We start from the raw sequence: 23,850 nt of genomic DNA on the forward strand, positions 1-23,850 counted from the left end.
CAAAAGCATTTTTTTTACCATAAACAGGTGCTGCAGTGATCACTATGACATCATCTGGATTATTTTCATGAGTCCCCTCACAGCAAAAAGTACATAATACAAATATTTTCACAGGCAGAGTCGACCATCTCGTGATCTTGATATTTAAAATCAGTGAAATGCTCCTTTAACTTCAACAGACTGCATTTTAAATAAAGCCAATCTCTACAGTCACACATGGCTCTGACATGGACAGTGACTGTGTCCTCTGATTCCCAGTGCTGCCCTGCACATTTGCATATTTGCTCATGTGATTATAAATTAATGCTATATACTGAATACTGTCTGATAAACACTTGCTGGATGGAGCATTGGAAATTTCAGTCATGAAAAAAAGGTTGAATGGCTTCACACTGTCAGCACAAAGTTTGATAAAGATGCAGTGTTTTGATTATGGACCTTCATCAGCCATCAAAATGACAACGTGAAACAACACATCTTTATAGAAAAGCCACAGGCTGTGACAACCAGTCAAAAAGGAGAAGCAAAACGCCTTAAAATGAGACAAATTTCTATGAAAAGCTGAAGATGGAGTCGATGAATGAAGGAGTTTATGAAGACAAGAACACAAGAATTAAATAATCTAGAATCAAAGAAGTCTAACACTTCACAAAGTATCAAGTTAGTGCTGTCAGTGTTAATCTAACCATTGATTTGAACTTTTACATTTGAATTTGCACTGTATTCTGCAGTTCATGACATTTTTGGTTTAATCAATTATTGATGGAATAATTGCCTCCAGTGTTTTGAGAACACATATGAGAGAGAGTATGATATTTCAGCTACTGTAAAATAAGATGCCTGTAAACACACTGATCCTAAGGCAGTCTAGTTGTGAGCAGCAAATTGGTGTTATGGGTGTGTACAGCAGTCTAAATGCAGTGTAGCGAGGTGACAACAGCCAGTTCTCTCTTCTCCATCTCTGTCTCTGTCTCATGTCTTCGGTGTGGAGAATGTCTTATCTGCTCTGCTCTTTGTGGGTTCAGAATTTCCAAAAAGTCATGTGTTCTGTCTCCTTGTACACAGCCCTTAACCTTAATAAACATCGGTCCTCCTTTTCCTTCTCTCCACCCACTTTCTTTCCTTTTTTCACTTTACTGCTCCTTTTGAGAGACAGCCTTGTTGGAGGACAGCTTTTTATCTTCCTTCTCTCCATCCTTCACTCCTTCCTTCTCTTCATCCCATCTCTTTCAGTGGTTGCTCCTGCTTGCTCTGTTTTCCTCTTCGTCTTTGCTGTTTGGTCCTCTCCTCTCCATCCTGCTGTCAGTGCTGTACAGTGGGGGCACGATGTGGTGGTGGCTGCTGGGTGTGCTGAGCTGTGTGCTGCTGCTGGTGATCATCATCTTCTTGCTTACCACTGGGCAACGCTACAAGGTGTTCAGCGAGAAGTGCCTGAGACCACCGGGACCCTTGGTCACGGACAGCAAACAGAGGGACGAAAGACTGAAGAGAGGCAAGAAGGGTTGTTTGTGATGCAGAGCACTGATTCTGGGGTCTAGTATGATACTGTATTTACTGTACTGTCTACCAGAGGTTTATCTTATTCTTCAACATTCAACTACTTTAGACTTTTGATCAAATAATCAGTTTGACAACCTTTTTTCATTTACTACACTAGTGGAGTCTTTAAAATTATTGCTGGTGGTCGCTGCAGGGATAGCAACTTTAGTCCAGCTTTAATCCAGACTGAAATATCTCAATAATGATTGGATGTATGCCATTTTCATTCAAATTTCCATTGGTGCAGTCTGTCATGGTTAAGCCTACAGATGTGGATGATCCACTGAGTGGCAACATGAGGTTGAGATTTGTAGTTCAAGATAAAATGTTTTATCAACTAATGGATGGGTTGCCATAAAATTTGCTTCAAATATTTATGGTCCCCAGAGGATAAGTTCTCTGGTGACCTCCTCTAGTGCCACGAGCAGGTCAAATCTTTCACTTATTCAGTGAAATAACATCTAACAGATGGATTGGCACAAAGTTTTGCACAGATGTTCATGGTTCCTAGATGATCCTAGTTCTCTGTGGATCTTTTGACTGCAGTTAAGTCTATAAGAGCTGTGGCACAATTAAAAACCTTCATGTCTATGTTCAAGATTTCAAGAAAAAGTTCTCAAGACCAGCTTCATGACCTTCCACCAAACTGATTTTACAGTGCTGTATGTGCTCCCCTGTAGGCTTTCGTGTGGACCGTGTTCCCCAGGCTCTCGATGCGGTGGTGATTGGCAGCGGCGTGGGAGGTTTGACAGCAGCAGCGCTTTTGTCTAAAGCCGGGAAGAGGGTTGTAGTCCTGGAGCAACATGATCAGGCTGGAGGCTGCACACACACATTTCAGAATAAGGGCTTTGAGTTTGATGTGGGTAAGAAGGCGAAGTACACGAACAAACACGCCCCAGCGCACCTGAATGTTCTTTCCCTGCAGATACAACACACCTTTCTACTCATTTGTAATTTGAGATGTTCTTCCTGCAGGTGAAGGACCATTATAATATTTGTGAAGAAGAATTCATGACTCAAATATTAAGCCTAGACATTATTTTCTAGTGAAAAAAAGAAAAGGATTCAGCTGAATAAAATAACTGAATGAATGCATCATGATGATATAATGAACAATCTAGTCATTTCATTTAGTCTATTTCCTCAAAGCACTGTTATTAAAGCCATAAAGTGAACTTGAACTCATACAGTGCAATGCAATAAACCATAACTGTGATGACTGCTTTGGAAGGCAGGGGCACAACTGTTACATACAATACAAAGGTCATGCCACAAATATGTGTTCCCATACCATCAAGTCCTATGCTTTCATGTGCTTTCATCTATCTGTAATGGCGACACTAATGCTTTAAAACAGAGCCACCTTGTTTCCATCAAACCAAATCCCCCGAGCTCCAACAGTCACACAGAGCTGTTTGTTAAAACCCCAGCACTGCTTCTGATTAGCTGTAGGAATTGATTGGATGTGGGTATGGATACCATCCCATGATCCACCTGATTTGTAAATCGCTTACTGAGAGTTGTTTTTAGCAATATGGCTTTGAAATGCCAAACACCAAATTACAGAGCCCTGAATCAGTGGTGACTGTTTCAAAATTCATGCTTCTTAATTAGTTCAGCATGTAAATACTTGAAAGACATTGAAATTAATAATTCATGGCCACAAATGACTAATTTGTCCTCTTCAAGTATGTCATTTGTGTGCACAGAACATGATGTTAAATGATTGCATGTCAAACATACAACAGTGTTTAGCTGGCAAAGAGGCAAAGTTTGGGGTACAAAGGCTGCATTATGTCCAAGCGATTGGCTAGATTTGCCATAATGTGTTAACATGATGCTATGCAGTGACATGTGCAGTAGGTATATGTAGCACTGCTGAAGCCAAATTACATTAATATAGCATCACAACTGCATAACAAAAGACAAAGAGATTAATAGTAATTTGACATGAATGTTAAAATTAATGTGGTGCAGAATAAACAGGTGAAGACACAACACACTATGGGACAAAAGTTGTGTCATGTTTTCCATTTTAAAGCATTACTGTATATAAAAGAAGCTGATTTAACCACTCCACTGCCACCACCAGGTATACATTACCTGGGCCAGCTTCATGAAAACAGCCTGCTGAGGGTCGCTCTTGATCAGATCACAGAGGGACAGCTGCAGTTCGCACGGCTGGAGCAGCACTTTGACACGGTGCTCCTGGGTCAGCATGACAAGCGCAGGTAGGGCGCGTCTTGTTAAATTACAATCACTGTACATTTAAAATGGAAAAACAAATAAAACCTGACAATGAACTCGATTTCTTACTGATACTTCTCATAGCTCCTAAGTAATCCATAGTTAAATCTTTTTATATTTCAACACATTTGAAAGTATCTACAGAAGACTTTGAATCCCACCTGTCTTTGAACTAATGAAAACACGACCCACCACGTGTGACCTATCGTTTTCTGTCATTCTCAGGGAGTATCACATCCATTCAGGGAAGACTGAGATGGCAGCTAGCCTGAAAAAGCAACTTCCGGGAGAAGAGGAAGCCATTGATGAGTTCATGAGACTGATGAAAGTAGGGAAGGAGGGAGCTAATGATAATTGTGATGGAATGATGTATGAGAATGGAAAGAAGGGATGGAAGAAAGAAGGAGGAAAAAATTCATATATGAACAAGACTGTAAAGTTAAATCTTTGCAAAGTTTTCCTTTGACACTGAACATTTGGAATGCTACAAGGCTCAAGTCCGAGTCCACTTCTTTTCTGTCTTTTCGTGTCACCACTGGTCATGATCTGCAAACGGGTAATCTGCAGATGACACCTACCTCTATGTAGCTGTTGCTGCTGTTGATCTTAGCTCCCTTTTCTGAATTATCATCTTCCAACTACATTGGGCGAAAAAGGGAGAACTAATTTTTAGCTCCTGTCTTTCTCTTTGTTTGACTCTATGTCCATGTTAATATTAAATCTTCCATTTCTAATTATTTTGAAGTTGTTCTCCCTTTAGCTCTGTGAGGTGCAGGTGGTAACCGTGGGCTGTTAAAGTGCATTTCTTATATAAAAGGTGCTTTCTAAGTAAATTATTACTGTATTGTATTAAGTGCTGTTGATTCTCATTAATAATTGTGCATGTGTATCCTCCTCTTGCAGCTTGCCTCAAAGCGGACACCGCTTATTGCCGTCTTGAAGCTCATACCATATTGGCTGGTCAACTTCCTGGTTCAGACTGGCCTATTAGATCGTATATCTTCAGTGTTCCGTCTGACAGCAACCAGCCATTCAGAAATAATGTCTCGCCTTACACAGAACAAAGACCTGCACGCACTGTCTGCCTACCTGTTTTACGGTGATGGACATAAACGCTCACATGCATCACAGACCACACACACATTGTGCATTCACTCTTCAATGCTCTGTACTCTGTAATTTTAGGTGTCCCTCCAAAAGAGTCCAGCTTTCTCATCAATGCTCTCCTTCTTCACCACTACAAGCGTGGTGCGTACTATCCACGGGGCGGTGCCAGTGAGTTTTCCTTTCACATCATCCCTGTGATTCAACAGGCAGGTGGCGATGTGCTGGTCAGGGCTCCCGTGCAACGTATCCTGCTCAACCAGCAGGGGAAGGCCTATGGTGAGAAAGGAAGGCACAGATGATGTGATGTGGCATTTTGCATGCAAGTGTGCACAGCTCGTTCTGCTCATCAAAGTCTCATAGAGACACTCCTCAATTCCCTGTTCAGACTTTCAAGTCTTTTGTCATTCAGTCTGACTCAAGTCCAAGTTTCAATATTCCAATTCAATATTCCTTTATTAGTCCCACGAGGGGAAATTCCAAGTTTCAAGTATTCAGCTCCGTTTTCTAGGCAATGTCATGTGACTGTAGCCACATTGTGTGCAGGATGTCCAGTGTGTAGGATTTAGGGGGGGAACAGTTGGCAGAAATGGAACATAATATTCACAGTTATGTTTTCGTTAGTGTATAATAACCTGAAATAAGTGTTGTGATTGCGTTACTTTAGAAGGAGCTCTTTATATCTACAGAGGAAGTGGGTCCTCTTCCACAGAGTCCGCCATGTTGCACCACCATGTTTCTACAGTAGCCCAGAAGGCCAGAAGGCTGGCTGAAGAGAGGACCTTTTGCTAACTGCCACTAAATCCTACACACTCGACCTCAAACATCATGCACCTTGTACTATCTCAGTATTTTGAGTATTTTGCAACAGATGACGCAAAGTTATCACTGAAAATGAAGCCCTATTAGTAGTGAATACTCTACAATCTGTTCATTATCCACCATCAAAGTTAACTTTTTCTAAGTGCTGCACTGTTGTGATAGTGGTAGTTAACTTCGTCAACAAGACGTTATACCAATCCTACCTAAAGAACCACTCTGTGATTCCCTAAAAACCAGCACAAACAAGGAACATTCAAAAAGATGTCTCTGTGCTCGCCTCAGTATCAGAATGTGGTTTCCTAATGCTGGATGTTTCCTTTGGACTGACATTGTGTGTATATGTGTGTTAGGTGTGACAGTGCTTAAAGGACAAGAGGAGATTGAGGTCCATGCCCCTGTTATCATTTCCAACGCTGGAATCTTCAACACCTTCCAGAAGTTTCTGCCTCAGCATGTACAGGACAAACCAGGTAACCTAGTGTGTGGACTGACTGTATGTAGTTAACACTACATTGCACTTTTCTTCTGATTTGTCATCTTTTTCTGGTACATATTTCCTGTAACGTGTTTGTGTGCGTAGAGATCCAGTCATTGTTGGGTATGGTGCGTCATGGTATGGGTTGCTTCTTGGTCTTTGTTGGTCTTGACGGATCCAAAGAGGAGCTGGGTATTGTTTCCACCAACTTCTGGATGTATAAAGACAACGACTTGGACTCACTGTAGGTTTTTTATATCTTTTATATTCATATTACATTTAAATTTTCTTCTTTCTTCTTGTATCATTATACTGAGATTTACTGCCAAGTTGAACACATTTAAGCTTTACTTTCTACTGTTCACTTAATTTTCTACCCATCTCTCTAAAGTCTCTAAGGTTCCTGTCAGTTTAACAACACATCCCATGTTAATTTAACCCATCCCTGTCTCCACTTTATTGCATTATAGAAGCTGATGTTCTGCCTAATAAGCTTGTGCGTGTTTGTGTATGTCTGTGTGTGAAGTATGGAGCGATACTCTTCTCTGAGCAGAGAGGAGGTACTGGGGAACATTCCCATGATGTTCATCACCTTCCCATCTGCTAAAGATCCTACAACCAGCATCAGACACCCAGGTAGCACATTCACCCGCAAACGTATACTTGCTTGTCAGCTGGCCATCAAATCTGATACCGGCGTCCACTTCAGTGATTTCTTTGCCATCTTTGATCACTATCTTTGCCTCTGCGATCCTCTGCTCTCTTTTCTTGGAGATATGCAGTCATGCTATCATCCATCCATCCATTTTCTATGCCGCTTATCCCTTTCGGGGTCGCGAGGGGGCTGGAGCCTATCTCAGCTGTCAACGGGCGGGAGGCGGGGTACACCCTGGACCGGTCGCCAGCCAATCGCAGGGCACGTCATGCTATCAGCAACAGCGAATTCCAAGATCTTTTCTTAAACATGGTTCCCTGCCATCTGTCAAACAGTGTTCTCTGATGTGACTCAAGATAGCGTCGCAACAAAAACATGACATCAGATGCATGTCCAACTAAATCCAACCCAGTTTGAAGGTTGAAGATGCACAAAACACCACCCAGCAGCCGACACTCCACAAGTACCGCAGCAGTAATTCTCTTCCCTATACCTGAGCGCTTGTGAGGTAAATTAACGCAGTCATATTACAGGCTACTGTAAATGACATTACCTGGAAGATATGCTGGACAAACGTTTTCCCATAGATCAAAGATTTAAGTCACCCAGGTGACGAAAACTTCATCTTTCCACCTAAAGTAGAAAGTAGGAATCAAAAAAATGCTGAAAAACTGATTCATGCCTTTATTTCAAGCCAACTCGATTACTGTAATGCACTATTTACTATTTAAGGGGAAACTTCAGCTCATTCAAAACCCTACAGCTCGGCTATGAACCAGAACCAAGAGGAGAGAGCACATTAGTCCTGTTTTAGCTGCTCTGCGCTGACTTCCTGTAACAAAAGCCATTAATGGACTAAGCTACATTGATAACTCCCTCATTCATTATTTGCCTTCAAGAACACTGCAATCATCTGCTGCTGGTTTATTGGAGGTTCCCAGCAACAGCCGAAAGTAAATCAGGGATGCAGCCTTTGTCCATCACACCTCAAAGCTCTGGAGCACACCACCTACAGATATCAGGGAGGCAGCTCACTGAATATTTGAAAAAGAAAGCTAAAAACGTATCTCTTCTCTTAAGCCTTTAACTAGCTGTGACTTCCTGATAGAGGTCTGAAACTTTTAAACTTTCCCTGTGCTTATGCCCTGCTGTATTTCTTTTAAAATGTTGTATTTTACTTGATTTTATCTCTGTTTTTATGTTCATTCTGTCTTTTTGGGAAGCACCAGGCACATGTGACTTATTTGTTGTAAAGCATTTTGAGCGTTCTATACAAATGAAGTTTATTCTTATTCTTATCGTCTCTGTGCAGGTAAGTCCTGTATGACGTTGCTAACTATGGCCCGCTATGAGTGGTTCGAGGAATGGGAGGGGACAAAGCTTGGCAAGAGGGGACAGGACTACCTGGATCTGAAAAACAGCATGGCCCAAGAGCTGCTGGACTGGGCACTAACAATCTTCCCCCAGTTGCGAGATAAGGTGTGTATCCATGTCTGTATGTGGATATATGTCTGTTTGTGGGTTTAAACAGTTAGTTAGAGTGTCACATTTCTGTGATCCATCTATCCATGACTGTTTCCACTACATGAAGCTTACACTTTAGCTGACATTGTTAGGTCTCAGGTAACAGAAGTATGTCTCCCTCTGGTGGTTGTATTAGATATGGCCTCATAGCGGTTGTATTTTTATGGGAATTGGAAGTCAGTGTTCAATGTCTGCACAGTTTGTGAGTTGATCAATTCAGTTATGTCATGTCTATATCTAAACATAGCATTCTGTCAGTTGTCTTATGGTCTAATATTCATGTGGTCAAAGGTGGTCATTTGTAGCTGCATGTTAGCATTAAAATTGGTTAAAAGCAGCTTGTTTAGATAAAGCAGAAATTACACTTTGAGCTTTAATTCAATCAGGCAGTTCCTCTGCCATCAAAGTCGCTAGGTTTTATTTCTGGTGTTCCTAAGTGAACTACATTCACACTAAAACTGTCTAACTGCACTCAAGCTTTTTCCTGGGGCTTTCAACTACATCCCACAGTCTACTTCATGCATTTCATATCCAATATGCCTGTATTTCCTGCATTTGTACGCCACCCGTCTAGAATATTGTTGTGCCTCAGCCTCCAGACGTGGCTACAGTTGTACATTAACCATTATCTGCTGCTGATGTTCGTGTTCAGGTGGTGATGGTCGATGCTGCCACTCCTCTAACTAATGGCCACTATTTGGGCGCTCCGAGAGGTGAGATGTACGGCGCTGAACACAACTTGGAGCGCTTCACCCCAGAAACGATTGCTAAGATACGAGCTCAGACTCCCATCGACGGACTCTACCTAACAGGTGACCTGGCTGACAGATAGTCTCACCTGGTCTGGGTTCCACAGAGGCTGACACACCCGCTCATTGATTCTTTGTGTGTGTGTGTGTGTGTGTGTGTGTGTGTGTGTGTGTGTGTGTGTGTGTGTGTGTGTGCAGGTCAGGACGTGTTCTGTAACGGCATGGCTGGGGCGCTGCATGGTGGACTGCTCTGTGCCTCTGCTGTGCTCGATCAGATCCTCTACATTGACCTTCTAGCCCTGAAGACCCGCCTCAAACACAAAAAGACCAATCATAAGCTTACATGGTAGAGAGAGGGTTATGGTGGACAGTGAAAGCGCTGACAGTCCCTCTGCCTCCTCTCTCGTTCAAAAGGATTAACATCTTCAGCGTGCTGCTGACTAATTGAGATGATAATCTGTTATTCAGAAGACCATGAAACAAGCAGCCACTTATGAACACATGATGATGCTTAAGTTATTTTTATTAGTATTTGTCATTATTAGTTTTTAACCTTCCAGTTTAGCTTGATTTAGCTTGATAGTTAAAGCAGCTGGAATCTCCATAGCTCATAACCTTTATTATCACGACGTTAGATTTTTAGTCATTAACATTATGTAAGTGAAAGTGTTGCTTCAAGCAGCTTTTTAAAAACTGAGGCTTTTTAAAGAGACAGAAGGAAGGGGGGGGGGTATGCAAGAGTGGAGACACAGAAACATGAAGAAAGTAAAGAAAGTGCAGCTGATTCAAGATTTCAAGAAAAAGAGGAAGGAGGAAAAGAGAGAGGTGATGGAGAAGCAGAACAGAGATCAGAAAAACTAGTAAGGTCAAGCTTATAGGTGAATACGCTGGGAACTCAACAGAATAAAAGACTGGGACAAGGACTAACACTACCCAGACTTGTTTAACTCTTCTCTGTGTACAGATTATACAATGCTGACAATAGGTCACATGTTTGCTTCTGTGGTTCCACTGCATGTGAAAAATTTAAAACTTGACCCATGAAAAGCGTCGTGTAGTTAACATGGCTGCTAATGCAGTGATCAAAAACAGGGGCATAAAAGAGACTGATGGTACAACATGTCTGTGGATAGAAATCTAAATAATGAGAAAGAATAAAGGTTTTGATTGTAACATGAGCAAAGATGTTGCCACTGTCTACAGTATGATAAAATGACTGATAAGTCCCTAACCAGAGCTGTTCTTTTGATTTTTGTTTAATCATTCTGAGTAATTGCAACAATTGTAACTCACAAATTCATGCACAAGCAGTAACATCAGGCTCCAAAGGTAATGCAGTGGGATAACTTTATGGTAAACGAGAAAATCCAGATATTACAGTAACTGTGCATACATACTTCCTTAAACAGAATAGGTCATGACAGTCTCAGCCGCAGTGACTCACTGACCTTCCACTAAGCATTGTTTGTTCCTCATTAATCATCAGGCCCCTGTAAGCTGAGAAAAAAATGGATCTATTCCATGTCTTTTGTAACTGCTTCAGGTTTTCTTGAATTCTTTGAATCTTGAAGATTACTTAGAGTGTATTGGTATTCTTTCTCATCTAGTAATTCTGTTATTATATGCATTCAATCAGTGGTATTATGATAACTAATGGCAGGCGATTAGAAATTCTTGCATAAATGGTTTTTCAAAATAAAGTTTTCCACCAAGAGTCTGTGTTACTTGCAGGGATCTGACACCAGCAGCTGTGGTGTTGCACTACGTGAGTGACATGCTTGGTTCAAGGTTGCTTGAAATGAAAATTGACTTACATTGATTTGAGCTTGAATTTAGAGAGTGGAACTTGTCAATCATACTGTGGGTGGATGGCAAACCATCCACCCACAGTCGTGGGTGGATTTGTCATATCTTGATACTGACCCACTTCTGACAGTTCAACAGCATTATGCTCATAAACAAACTAGAGCAGCAACTAATCTTGAACAAACTGTATTTTACAGGCTGATCACACGATTGTTTGTTTGGTGTATGTGTGTGTAAAATCTCAATTTGAAAAGCAACTCCTAACTACAGCAGTCAGTGCAATAAAAAGTAGTCTGATATAAACATTTTAATGGACTTTACTGACTGTAATGAACTATTCATCAGTAACTGTAAATGCCAATGGCCCCTTCAAACCCTCGCAGACACACTGGACCAACAGTCTCTGCTGTCATTGACACAGAATAAAAAAGTAAAAGCACAACATGTCTCACCATCCTGAAAGAGGGGGACTTCTATTATGGATTAAGTGTTTGTACATCATTTTTAATACTCACCACAATTCTACTGTAAAAATACTTTATTAACCTCTTGTGCAGAGACAGGTCTATGAGGCTTGATGCTTCATATTTAATCGTCCTTTTACATAACAGACATTTTGACATGTCATACCAGGAAAATCCCAGGTGTAATTAACAACAGTAATTCATTCCACTCAGCCCGTTTCTTGGTTGTGGTGCTGACGCATTGGAATAGCTAACCAAGAACTGGAACATCATTTTCATTATCATGGGATGGATGTCGCCTGACGTTGTTGTTGTGTGTGATGGGTGGGTCCTGGTGAGCACACACAAGTAGGAACTCAATTTGGAGTTTCTTTATTGTGTTTTATTAGTCTGTGGTGATTATCAATTACTCCTCCCAGTTACTACTGGGAGTGGACTTACCCTGGTTTCACCGAGATCACCAACGACTGGATATTCCCCAAGCGTGCTCTGGCTGCTTGTTGTAACACTTCACTGAGGAGCTCTTTTGATCTCAGTAACAGACTTGTTGTGACGCGTTACACTGACTAGAAATGTATGCAGGGCCGGAGTGGGACTCATTTTCAGCTCTGGAGTTTCATGCCTCAGACTGGCCCACTTTAGATCACGACCTATTATTATTAAAATCATGTAATTATAACCTTACATTTTAAGTCTACAATAGTGCACTGTTATGTAAAGCCTTGTAATTCAGTCTATTTTTCTAAAATATTTCCTGTTCAGTGCAAGTAAGGGTTGCTTCACAATGTAGATTTATATCAACGTGAGTGCACAACCTCAACGTTATTCTTAACAACACATCCTTTCCAACAATATCTGAATCTATATTCTCTTCAGTAAGTGTTCGTTTGGGCATAGAAAGTGGTTATATTGGAACTAATTCTTGCTTGTTCACACACTCTGTTACAACAGCTCACCTGTTCTTTCCATACTGACAGGAGCAATCCCCTCATCACTGCTGGCTCCTGGCTCTGCTTCCCACACTAAATCACATTTTAAAAATGGTCATAACTCTCAGCACAAATCTCCACTTTTTACAAAGACTTCTGATCAATTCAGGTCAGTTTCATTAATGTAGTGCTGAATCGTCTAGCATCTCAGGGCACTTTTCATAGAGCAGGTCTACACTATACTCTTCATTCTATAAATTGTAATAATATTCAATAACGAGCAATCCTACCTGCCCACTTTGGACTTGTGGGCTCATGGCTGGTGCTTGGTGCTGGATCTTCTGACTCTGAGGGGCTACAAGACAAAGTTTCCCGGTTATGTGGCGCTGCATCATACTATAATTTAAATAACGTTATGTTATATGCCACAACACTACACAATTCATTGACTTGATAATAAGTTAACTTGAACGGTGGTTTGCAGGCAAAGTTCAACATCTTGCCGTACCAGTTTCATCACCCTCATTGGTTGTTTCCAACTGCGAGCTTGTTTTATTGAAAAAGTTTCCAATTTTAGCACATTTGGCTGCATCTGTTTCCAGAACTTTCCTCTTTTTAAGTCTTGCCTTCTCTGCACCACCCTTGCTCTTCCTATTTTCCATCTTTCAAACACCACTGACCGAGTGCACGGATGTGTTACGTCAGGGTGCGTCTGTAAGAAAGAAAGAAAGAAAGAAAGAAAGAAAGAAAGAAAGAAAGAAAGAAAGAAAGAAAAGGCGCTGCCAATGGAGGCGGAGGCGGCACAGGGACAGCTGTAGCAGAATACATAATCAACCCAGTGCCATGACTTAACACCGGCCAAAAAAAAAAGTGAACACCGGCCCTCGCGGCCCAAACATCAGACCGGCCCACCGGGAATTGTCCCGGTCCTCCCAATTAGCCACTCCGGGCCACTTACGTTTTACACTTACAACTAACACATAATTCTCCATGTACTGTATGCATAAAAACAGTCATAAGTTTGATTTATAGATTTACCACCAGACTGTTGTTTATAGTGCTTGTAATCACTTCCTGTTAACATGGTTTACATTGCTTTTAATTGGGCAGCATTCAAATACATTTGCTAGCAACTGGTTTGCATATTACTTAAGTCTTTACCAGCTAAGATATTCCTTATCTTTTAATGGTGCAACCTCTTTTACTAAATAACAAGTTTAAAACTAGCAGGTAGTTATGGATTAGAATAGCTGGTGCAGGCTCAGAAACACTCATGCATAAATGTAATGGTTTGACAGATTGAGATTTTATTGAACTCATGTACAGAACCTTTTACTGGACTAGGATACTGTGCATATGGGGCAGCCAGCGAGGTGCTCTCACTGACATATTTACAGCATGTCAACAACACATCATCAAAGGTAATCACATTTCTAGAACACATTTCCAGTTCGACCCTGTATCTACAGCACAAAAGCAGTGGATGAATACAATTAGAGACAGCAGCAAAAATAGGCCATTATACATAATAATGCTAAATAATAGGATAAATACAGAGGGAATCTATTACTCCACAGCCTGTAGACAGTGATGTGTTGCTCTGATGCAACACATTCTGTCAGCTCAGACCAACAGAAGAGGATTAACATCTTCGTCCTGGACTTTTTTTTCCTCACTCACTTGCACCTTTATGACAGGCTCATAACAGTTGGACATTGCGGCCATGATGGTGATATTTTGGCCTTTGTGAGTGAGAACAGGGCCCTTCGCTTTGCCTCTGACAAACGTTGTGTCCTCAGTTTTCGACATCTCACAATAAATATCACGAATGCACTCTTTGCTGATATCAAACACTCCCACTGCATACACGTTGGACTTCAAGTTAAGGTCAAATGGCACCTTAAACATAACAGCTATTTGCTCAGTAGCTGCGTTTGTAGAATTGCTGCGAAGATCATAAGTGAAGATGCCAACAGATCCTCGTGCTGTGTACGGAGTCTTGGTGAACAACGCGTTCCCTGTACAGGACGATTCGATTTTGACAGGCAAAGGAATGGTGCAGCGTCCACTAGAAGTATACATCCTGTACATACAAGGCAGAAAAACATTGAAGAATTGATGTTAATGTCAGACAGGAAAGACAAAATCATACTCGATATCAAAGCATAAAATTAGTAGTTACCTGGGGTTGCAAAGGGTGTAGGTAGAACAGTCATTTGAAATCTCAATGCCGCACTGACGATGTGTTGGTGCTGCTTTAGCTATGCTTGAACCAACTGCCATGACTGTCTGCACAATCCCAGATACTGTGTTTACAACCTCCATCAGCTCCATCTTTGCAGTGTAACTACCTGTTCAGACACACAGACACAATATTCATTAGATTTGTATGCAACAAAAATGCATGACAAAAGACATGTTTCATGTAGGCTGATGTGAAGTTTTGCTCAAAAGCCCCAGAGAGATATGCCTTTTCTATTTGTGTGCCAAATAACAGCACATAAGCAATAATAACTTCGGTTGTATATCACTTTTCTTAAAATTGTAACAAATGACATGGAAGAACAGTAATAAAATGACATTACAGTACAAGCAGATAAATGTGATACAGTTTAAAAATGGTGTGTTTTTAGCTGATCTTTGAAAGACAGCACAGAAGTAGGAGCAAAATATCATTCATTCCACACTTTAGGTGCCATGACAGCAAAGACACGAGTCTATATAGCTTGGAGCCAATCCATTTAATGTCTTATGCAGTCATGATTATCAGAAAAACTGACCAGATGGTGTTTGTCCCATTTAACTTCCCCACCTCTCAGTACACAGCTGCTTCTCTAAGCTTCCTAATAGAAATCATCCTTGACTGTCACCCATAATGGGATGGGAAAGTCCCAAACAAGCCTAGAGTAAAAGGTAACTCTTTTAATAGATCCAGATAAAAGCCAAGCAACCGCATAGAGAACTACAATAATTGAGATGAGACTGGTAATGAAGAGCTCCATGTCAGTGGCAAACAGAAATGTTTTTATTTTACAGATGCTTCTGAAGATTGTATAATCTCATCACCTCTTATAATTTCTTTAATCTCTTGCACTATATCAAAAGAAGCCAAACTCAATATATTCATTAATTGCACGTCTACCAATTGATCACTATCACTAAGTTTTCTATAATAAGTGCTCATAGCTCTTTGTGGGGAATCAGAAATGGACAGAAAGTGACTCCTCATGCAGGCAAGACCAATATATATTGGATTATATTACCATGAGAAGCTCACGCTACCCTAAAAAGTCATCTCATCTTTATGTAGATCTATTTAGATCCAGTATTCCTACCTGGGATGAACACCTTCACAGGACACGTGGAAAACTCTGACTGTCAGACTTGATGGTTTCCTTCTTTTATTTATCAAGTCACGTGGGACAAAACCTGTTTTTTCACATTCTCCTTTGAAACAAGTTGGATAACAGGTTACAATCATCGAAAGTAATTTCCTGTCAGGTACACACATAGGTGCATATTTTTGATTATTTTGATTCCAAGCATACATATTCAAACGCCTAGACAACAAGGGAATATAAACCCATCTGGAGCAATATTACAAAAAGTGATTAAGACCTTTCAGGGGTGGAGGCTATGTGTCCATCTTTGCTTAAACTTAACCAAGTAGTTTTGACGCAGAGACCTTTCTTCTTTCTGGAAGAAAGTCTTTGTCACACACCGATCGTTGAAGACTTAGTTAAAAGTAATTGATGAATATTTGAAATAGTTAAAGGTGAGCAAATGTTAGAATTTCCAATTTCCGATTTGTCATTTTGCAGATGCTTTTATCCAAAGTGACATACATATGAGATTTTCATACAACACAAGCAAGGTTCTAAATGGGAGCGAACAACAAGAATTGTTAGTTAAAAGTAAGAGACAGATGGCTGAAAGACCCAGCTTCTGCCTTTCTATGTCATAGGAGTGTGAATGCTTCCTTGACCACGACGACTTCCACATTGACAGTTTAGCTGGTGTCCACCTCTATATGGCATGATTAACAGTGTAAAATAAAATTCAACTTAAAATCTGTTCAAGAGATTTTGACCACGTTGGGTGGACATGGAACATGGAACATGGAACTTGATTTCATCAAGCATAGCTGGAGGGGCACTGGAAAGCTCGGCAAAACCACTGATTCATCCGCTGAGAATTCACCCACTCATTTGTGTCTTTTGCCGGAGGCTCTCTCACATGGTTGGTACACAAGGAAACAAATAAGATGTGACCCCATTTTTCAAAGATTATTTTCAATGATGTGCATTTGTTCTTTGAAGCCATGAGCCAAAACCTCTAAAGCTGACTAATTAACATGCTGCAGCTTGTTCGATTAATCCACTCACACACAGGGAAGTAAAAAATGACAGTTTGTGGTTTGACATTGGAAGTTAAGCGTGCCTGCTGTCGTTGTCATTGAAATAATTAGAGCATGTGTAGTCACCAACATACAACCACAACATCTTGTCACATTTCTGTTTTTTGAACAAACTTAAAAGAACAAAAGGTTCTGTGCGTTGTGTTAATCAGTGAGCTTTGGATGAAGGGTTTTTGTGCTTCTTGCTATTGCGCTATGGGTGGGTTTAATAAAAGATTATCTTATTATCTTATCATTTGTGACAGTTTACTTTAAATTCAAAGTGAGATTTTGAATTAATTTGACATTAGCATATAAAAATGTTTATACCAGAATGATCCACATAACCCCCTGACTACAAGTAGTTCAAATTTGTCCTCTGTGGAGGACATTTGTAAACCTGAATATCTCCCACCCCCTGCATACTACTGAATTAACTCCTTTTTGTTATCTACAGAGAACATTTTGGGCTTTTCAAGGATACCAAATGTGAAGGGGTGGGGCTTTGGTACCATTCTCTTTCTCGTTAAGGAAAATGGCATCCATCAGTGCAAGCGTATTTTATGGGAAGAGGAAAAGTAAGAGCAAAACACTTTTTATTGAGCAAATTTTGGCTTGAAATGTTGTTGGCATATTTTAGCTTAGGTAATTCAAACATTGTCTGAATTATTTTAAATGCATTTTAACATAGTCTTTAAAAAGTGTTTAAAAAGTGTCCTGAAAAAAATCTTTCTTAAAAAAAATGTTTTCAGTATTCTAATTACCTTACAAAGATTGGGGAATTTTAAAAAAATGTGATTGGACAATATTTTTTTCCTGGTAGTCAGGAGGATATAACACAAACCACAAACACTGAGATTCACAGTTCGGTAAAAAAAAAAAAATAAAAAAAATAAAAAAATGTACAGGCCCATCATTTCTTGATAATTTCCTCAGAAGTTTCCTGCTAAGAACTACTGTATGTAATTTGGTACCGTTCATGTGGAAATGTAGACGGTGCTCAACTGAGAGATGTCCTGTTCTTACATGGGATGAACACCTCTGAGGGGCAGCTGAAAGCTCTGGCTGACAGCCTTGAAGCTTACCTTCTAATACAGGTGATGGAGGACAAAAACTGGTTCCTCCAGGAGCCTCCGTCCGAACAAGTTTGATACCAGTTTACAGTGATCATTAAGGCACACACACACACACCACATACACACACCAACTGTCACTGTTGGTGACATTACATATACTTGCATTCATTTCCTGGAGACTTACCATAACCACAAACTGTATACCTTATCCTCCCTTTGTGGCAGTATGGCAGTATACCTTGAACACTATATGTATGTATGTATGTATGTATACATATATACATCCGTGTGTGTGTGTGTGTGTGTGCCGCTTCAAAACCAACACACACACACACACACACACACACACGGATGTTTAACTTGCATTTATAATCATCACAAAAAAAAGTAATGTATGGAAGTAAATCTGTGCCATCGGATTTTGAATTTTTAGCACTGAATTTATTTGCATCGAATGTCAAGCACAGAATGTTTTTTTTTTATTGCATCAAAATCCGACTTTGAATTTCAAAATCCATCGACTTTCTAGCACTGATTTTTTTCCACAATTTTTTTTTCAAATGTTTAAAAACATTCAGTGTAAAAAAATTTGATGTCTTAAAAAAATTCAGTGTAAAAAAAATCCATGTCTCAAAAATGCAGCCAAAAAAATTCAATGTCTCAAAGTCAACATCTGTCGTGGAATGTGAAGGCCAAATGTACAATCCACAACAGGCCAGAAATAGTCAAATTCAGCTGTCTGAGAAAAAGTGCTCAAAAAGGATCTGCAGGAGTCAGAGTCCGAGAAGCAAACTTTATTGCCGCGACAACAAAGGAGAACTCCCCCAGAAACACACAAGGTGTAACTCTGAAGAAGCTCTGACTTACAATGGTCAGTGCTCCGTCTTTTATACAGTTCTGCTCAAGATCACCCCCGCCCTTGGGGCATCTTCTCTTTTTTCTAGGCTCTTCTATTTTTTTACACCATTAGGTACTTTTTGGTTGCTGTCTCCTCTCTTCTCCTCTCTATTCCTCTAATTTTACACCATTAGTTTGTGATTTTCATGGGCTCTGTTTTTTAAAAATGTCATCAAATTACAGTTTATTATCATAATTGCATGTAAGCATAAGGACATATCACATATAGAATGTATTAAAAATATAGCAAAGTATATTGAGTTATCCCAAACCATTATTCGTTAAAGCACAGTAAATCATAGTTATGATTATAAGATCGCTCAGTCCTTTTATGATTATAACAAATATCAAACATGGATTAAATACAGTAAGGTTATGTAAGGACACATAGGGTTATGTTAGGTCACTACTACTCTGGTCAAAAACTGGTCAGGACCGGCTGAAACAGCTGCAGAGACACCTGCAAGGCCATGGAAAGCCCCAAAGATTCATGATACAGGTGCCCTGCCCTCATAATTTTAGCTGCACGGCGTCATTGCTGCACAGCATCATCACTGCACAGCAACCTCTCTGCTTATCTTTGCACCATGTCGTCTTGACCTTTTATGTGCTCCTTTACTCAAGCAATCAAGCAATGCGCGCCTTCTTTACTCAAGTAAGCAAGCAATCAATTCCTACTATCATATCAAGCTCCACAGAGCTGCTACTGCTGTCTACCATTAGTTACAGTGTTATACTTGATTCTTCACATGTTTGTTAGAAAAAATTTTACTACACATCCTGGTAACCAAAGAGAAGCAATCAATCCCTGAATCAAATCATTCAACATCCAGCCAATCAAGTTACACTCCATTTAGTCCCGTGACCCCGAAACAGGAAGGCGATGAGGCTCAGCTGCTTCTCATCTAAAGTTCAGGCGTGTTTTTGTCATTATCATTTTCATTTGCTAATTAGCACCAAATGCAAAGCACAGCTGATGGGTATGTCATTAGTTTTGCACTCATCTTCTTACATTCACAAATGACCAAAACTTTATCCCTGATACTAGAAACATGATTCAAGCTTAATGCTATGAATATGAAGTGTTCTGCCTTTGTTAAGCAGGTAATGAAACAGTGTGACAAATTGTGTCTCTAAATTCACTGAAAGTCCAATAAAAAAATTGCAACCAAAAAAAGGGGGGAAAAAAGAAAAAGAAAAAACATTTAACATTGCAGCTGTTCCCTCTGCTCCTCCTTTTCTTGGAAGTGGAAGATCCTTCCATCAGGCTTCTTCCCCCAGGTCAACTTCATGTTGTTACTCAGGCTGCAGTCCTTCAGTGTCTGACTGAGCTGAAAAACACAAACAGACAGGGTATTTTCTGTAATATATGTAATGTATTTTCCTCCGTGGTTTTAAAGATGTCTGTTTCTGCTATTTACTGGAGCTAAACGAAGCACTCAGTAAAGTACAGTAAATATTGGGGTTTCCCTCTTGGCCTCTCTGATGAATCCATTTCGCTCTAGATACTTTTCCTCTGACAGTGAAGAAGGACAGTGACTGATCCACAAAATCCTGAAGCCTTCACAGTTTACCGGCCAGTGTATTTTGTGTGCTGCAGTGCCACCTACTGACTGAGGATCAGAAACCTGTTTCCCAAATTGGAGTCCTCTCATATTAAACATTCAAATATACTATTAAAAAATATTTAAATATTATTAAAAATATCTTTATTTACATTTTAAAAGCAACAAGTTTGGCTTCACAGTGGTCTGGGAACCTGATTGCAGCTAAAACTGGCTAGTACTATATTTCTGAACCATCCAGCACCAAACCTATATCCAAAAAAAAGTTAAAAGGAAAAATGTTCACTCACACAGTGACACACACATTATTAACAATAATAATCAAAGTTACTGTTACGTTACAGGTTGTCGTGGCTGCTTCGTTTAGTTAGGGGAAAGCACAGTAAAGCGTTAGCCTGAGACTCACAACAGATATGATACTATATATAATTTAACTTTTTTCTGGGACCGCAGTCTCCTTGTTTTCAAAGGAGACGGACTTTCCCTAAACAAGTCAGGAGTAAAACTTTTTGCCTCCAACCTATCTTTCTGCCTGTGTCACACTGTTCCCACTCCCAAGGACAAGAGACAAGAGGAATCCAAACAAAAGCAGCAAACACCAAAACATGAAGGAGAACCAACTCCCCCCCCCCCCGCCTGTATGCTCCAACCATGCCAGAGCAAAAAAGCGGATGCCTCATGTCCTCCACCAGAGGCCACTGCTTGTGAGGATTCACTGACTCCAACCACCAAAACTCCACCTAGGTCACCATCTCCAACCACTAAAACTCCACCTAGGTCACCATCTCCAACTGCCCAAACTCCATCTAGCTCATCATCTTCACTGGATATCCCATCACCCTCCCCCCCCCCACTGGAGTTCACTGACCAAATGAACAAACTTGTCAGTGCTGGTATCAGGCTTACTCCTTGCCCATCTGGGACCCTGTCCCCCCAAATTCCATCCTGCCCCCTACAACCACAGCGCCAATGGGCACCACCTCCATTCCCTCCACGGCTTGATCTGAACCTACTCCAGTCCCCTAGTAAGAGCCCAGCACAGCCACCTATTTGTGTTGGTAACTGATGTGTTCTGGGTCCAGCTTTGAAGGCAAATGTTATGCCTGACTTTTCCAAGGAAAAGCCAGGGCCCATTGTGCCGGAAGCTTTGTTGATTCATGTCTCAATAGGTAGGAGGAGAAGATCGGTCCATCTCTCCAGAAACATCACATCTTTGAATTTAACATGTATTCCATGTCAGCCACAGTATGTTCTAAAACATGGGGATGTTAGACTTTTTAGCACATTTAAGTTAGCTCTTTTAAATGTTAGGTCTTTGGCAGGCAAATCATTCTTAATCAATGACTTTATCATCAAGCACGAGCTTGATTTTATGTTTTTAACTGAAACTTGGTTAGGACAAGATAACAGCGCAGCAGTTCTCAATGAGTCAGCCCCTCCGAATTTCAGTTTCATAAGTGAAGTAAGAATGCATAAGAGAGGAGGTGGAGTTGCTATTTTGTTTAATGATAGCATTCAATGCAAGAGAGTCTCTTATGGTCAGTTTGAATCTTTTGAATATGTTGCCATTCAATCAAAGTCTCCCGGTTGATCAGTCTTCGTAACCATCTACAAGCACTCAAAATACAATGCAAAGTTTTCCAATGAGTTTGACAATCTACTGTCTGTTGTTTGTATTGATTTTGACTGTGTTGTGTTAATGGGTGACTTGAACATTCATGTTGATAATCTCAAAGATGGATGTGCTAAAGAACTATAAAACATCCTGGATCATTTTGGCCTATCTCAGCATGTAACACATTCAACACATAACAAAGGGCATATATTAGATTTGGTTATGTCACGGCCAGACAAAGGACACCAGGACCCAGTAGCAGAGTGACAAAAACAATGATTTATTCACAAAGTAACAACAGAAAATCAGTTCATAGGAACGACAGAAAGAACAAAGTAACAACAGAAATACTCACTGGAAAAGTACCAACCAAAAACTCCAAACAGAAAATCACCTACAATAGGGAAAAAGCCAGGACCAAAGTACAACAAAAAGTGACAAAGCACAAAAACTAACAACCCGAGAAAACTGTCTCAGAGGAACAACTCGTGAGGAGGGGCAGATGATCTCTAGGAAACGCATCACATGCAAGAAGCAGAGAGAATAATCCGGCACTGGCGACTACGAGAGGGTGGCTTATGAAGCCTGATGATTAGGCAGAACAAGCAAGGAGAACCAGCGCTCCAGGAGATCGCCCCGACCCTCGTCACTTGCACTACAGGAGAGAGAGAGAAAATAAGTGGGAGCAAAAACCGAGAAAACACAACAGAAAACAGGACCACAACAGGTTATCTTCAAAGGGCTTAATATCTCTGAGGTTGTGGTGAAGGTTGTTGCTCTTTCTGATCATTACTGTGTGTCATTTAAAATGGCCACACCTGCTATTCTTAACAAAAGTGGAACAGAGGTAATCAGGGGCGTAGCACCAAATTCTGGGCCCTGTACACTCTCAATGTCAGTGGGCCCCTATCCATGCCAGTGCACGAGGCGCGTGGGCAAAAAAAAAAAAAGAAAAAGACAAAAAGAGGGTATTTATTTGAAATTTAAAAAAACATAAATAGGGTTTTAAGCTACAGCCAGATCAGATTATATTGATGAGTGGTAAAAATAATGAAACATATGACCAAGCATTGCTTATTATGTTGACAGACTGTCTTTTAAATGGGGCTCATTTTTGTGTTGCTGTAGGCTGAGCTCTAAGGCTGTCAACCAGACAGTCATAAGAGGGCGCTTGACAGCGCTTCACATTTACCATTTAGAACAAGTAGAAAGATAATGTGAAAGGTTGCAAATATGTTCATTAAAAGTCAAACATGAAGTAAACATCAGATATTCTTTCCTACAATAGATGCTTAGACTAGCCTAATTATTTGCTATAACACACAGTATTCTTCATGGTCAGCAAGTTGCTGAGGCAAAAATGTTTAAGCCATTTTTCAGCCAGATTGAGAGGAATAGCTAATTGTTGTATGTTCTCACCACCTACACCTATCTCTCTCTCTCTCTCTCTCTCTCTCTCTCTCTCTCTCTCTCTCTCTCTCTCTCTCTCTCTCTCTCTCTGTCTCTCTATGGCAAAAATGTATGACAAAAATCATAATCACAATTATTTTTGATTGATATTGAGATCACACTTATTTAACATGATTATTCATTGGCTTTGGTAACATCATGAATTTATTGAGCACTGATAATAGCTTTTAAGTACAGCACTACTCTGCACTGTTAAGGCTTTTTACCAGACAAAAATAAAGTCTCATCACAGAGTTTTACTTTTCAGCTCTGCTGTGTCAGTAGACAATAGGCTATAGCACATGGACTGAACCAAAAGGCTAACTTACTTTAAACTTAAGGTAAACAACTCGGATTTAGGCAGCAGTTCTACCAGCCAGCAGCTCTCTCTCTCTCTCTCTCTCTCTCTCTCTCTCTCTCTCTCTCTCTCTCTCTGAGCGCATGCGTGAGCGTGGAAGTGAGTGGAAGAAGTCGTGAGTGAGTTTTCTAACTTTGCCATTTTTCTTTCTGTTTTGGCTTTTGAATGTGTTGATTTCTT

General features: G+C 40.4%; 3 protein-coding genes across 3 annotated transcripts in view; 2 read left to right on the top strand and 1 right to left on the bottom strand.

Annotated features, from left to right (window-relative positions):
- LOC139343486 (SWI/SNF-related matrix-associated actin-dependent regulator of chromatin subfamily E member 1-like) overlaps positions 1 to 23,850 on the top strand; it is a 366,467-nt gene that overhangs the window by 161,686 nt on the left and 180,931 nt on the right. The gene's annotated exons all lie outside the window — the stretch shown is intronic.
- LOC139343877 (all-trans-retinol 13,14-reductase-like) lies at positions 1,327 to 10,825 on the top strand. The gene is made up of 12 exons (XM_070981710.1): positions 1,327 to 1,492; positions 2,220 to 2,402; positions 3,632 to 3,770; positions 4,012 to 4,114; positions 4,690 to 4,885; positions 4,972 to 5,169; positions 6,063 to 6,182; positions 6,293 to 6,431; positions 6,714 to 6,823; positions 8,155 to 8,321; positions 9,019 to 9,178; positions 9,314 to 10,825. Exons 1-12 carry the CDS (start codon positions 1,327 to 1,329, stop codon positions 9,463 to 9,465), a joined length of 1,833 nt encoding a protein of 610 aa, XP_070837811.1. The 3' UTR covers positions 9,466 to 10,825.
- LOC139343140 (DELTA-thalatoxin-Avl1a-like) lies at positions 13,938 to 14,648 on the bottom strand. The gene is made up of 2 exons (XM_070980616.1): positions 14,497 to 14,648; positions 13,938 to 14,397 (listed from the first exon to the last, which is right to left on the bottom strand). The coding sequence occupies exons 1-2, from the start codon at positions 14,646 to 14,648 to the stop codon at positions 13,938 to 13,940; spliced, it is 612 nt and encodes a 203-aa protein (XP_070836717.1).

Source organism: Chaetodon trifascialis, chromosome 15, assembly GCF_039877785.1.
Source record: "Chaetodon trifascialis isolate fChaTrf1 chromosome 15, fChaTrf1.hap1, whole genome shotgun sequence".
Lineage (NCBI taxonomy): Eukaryota > Metazoa > Chordata > Actinopteri > Chaetodontiformes > Chaetodontidae > Chaetodon > Chaetodon trifascialis.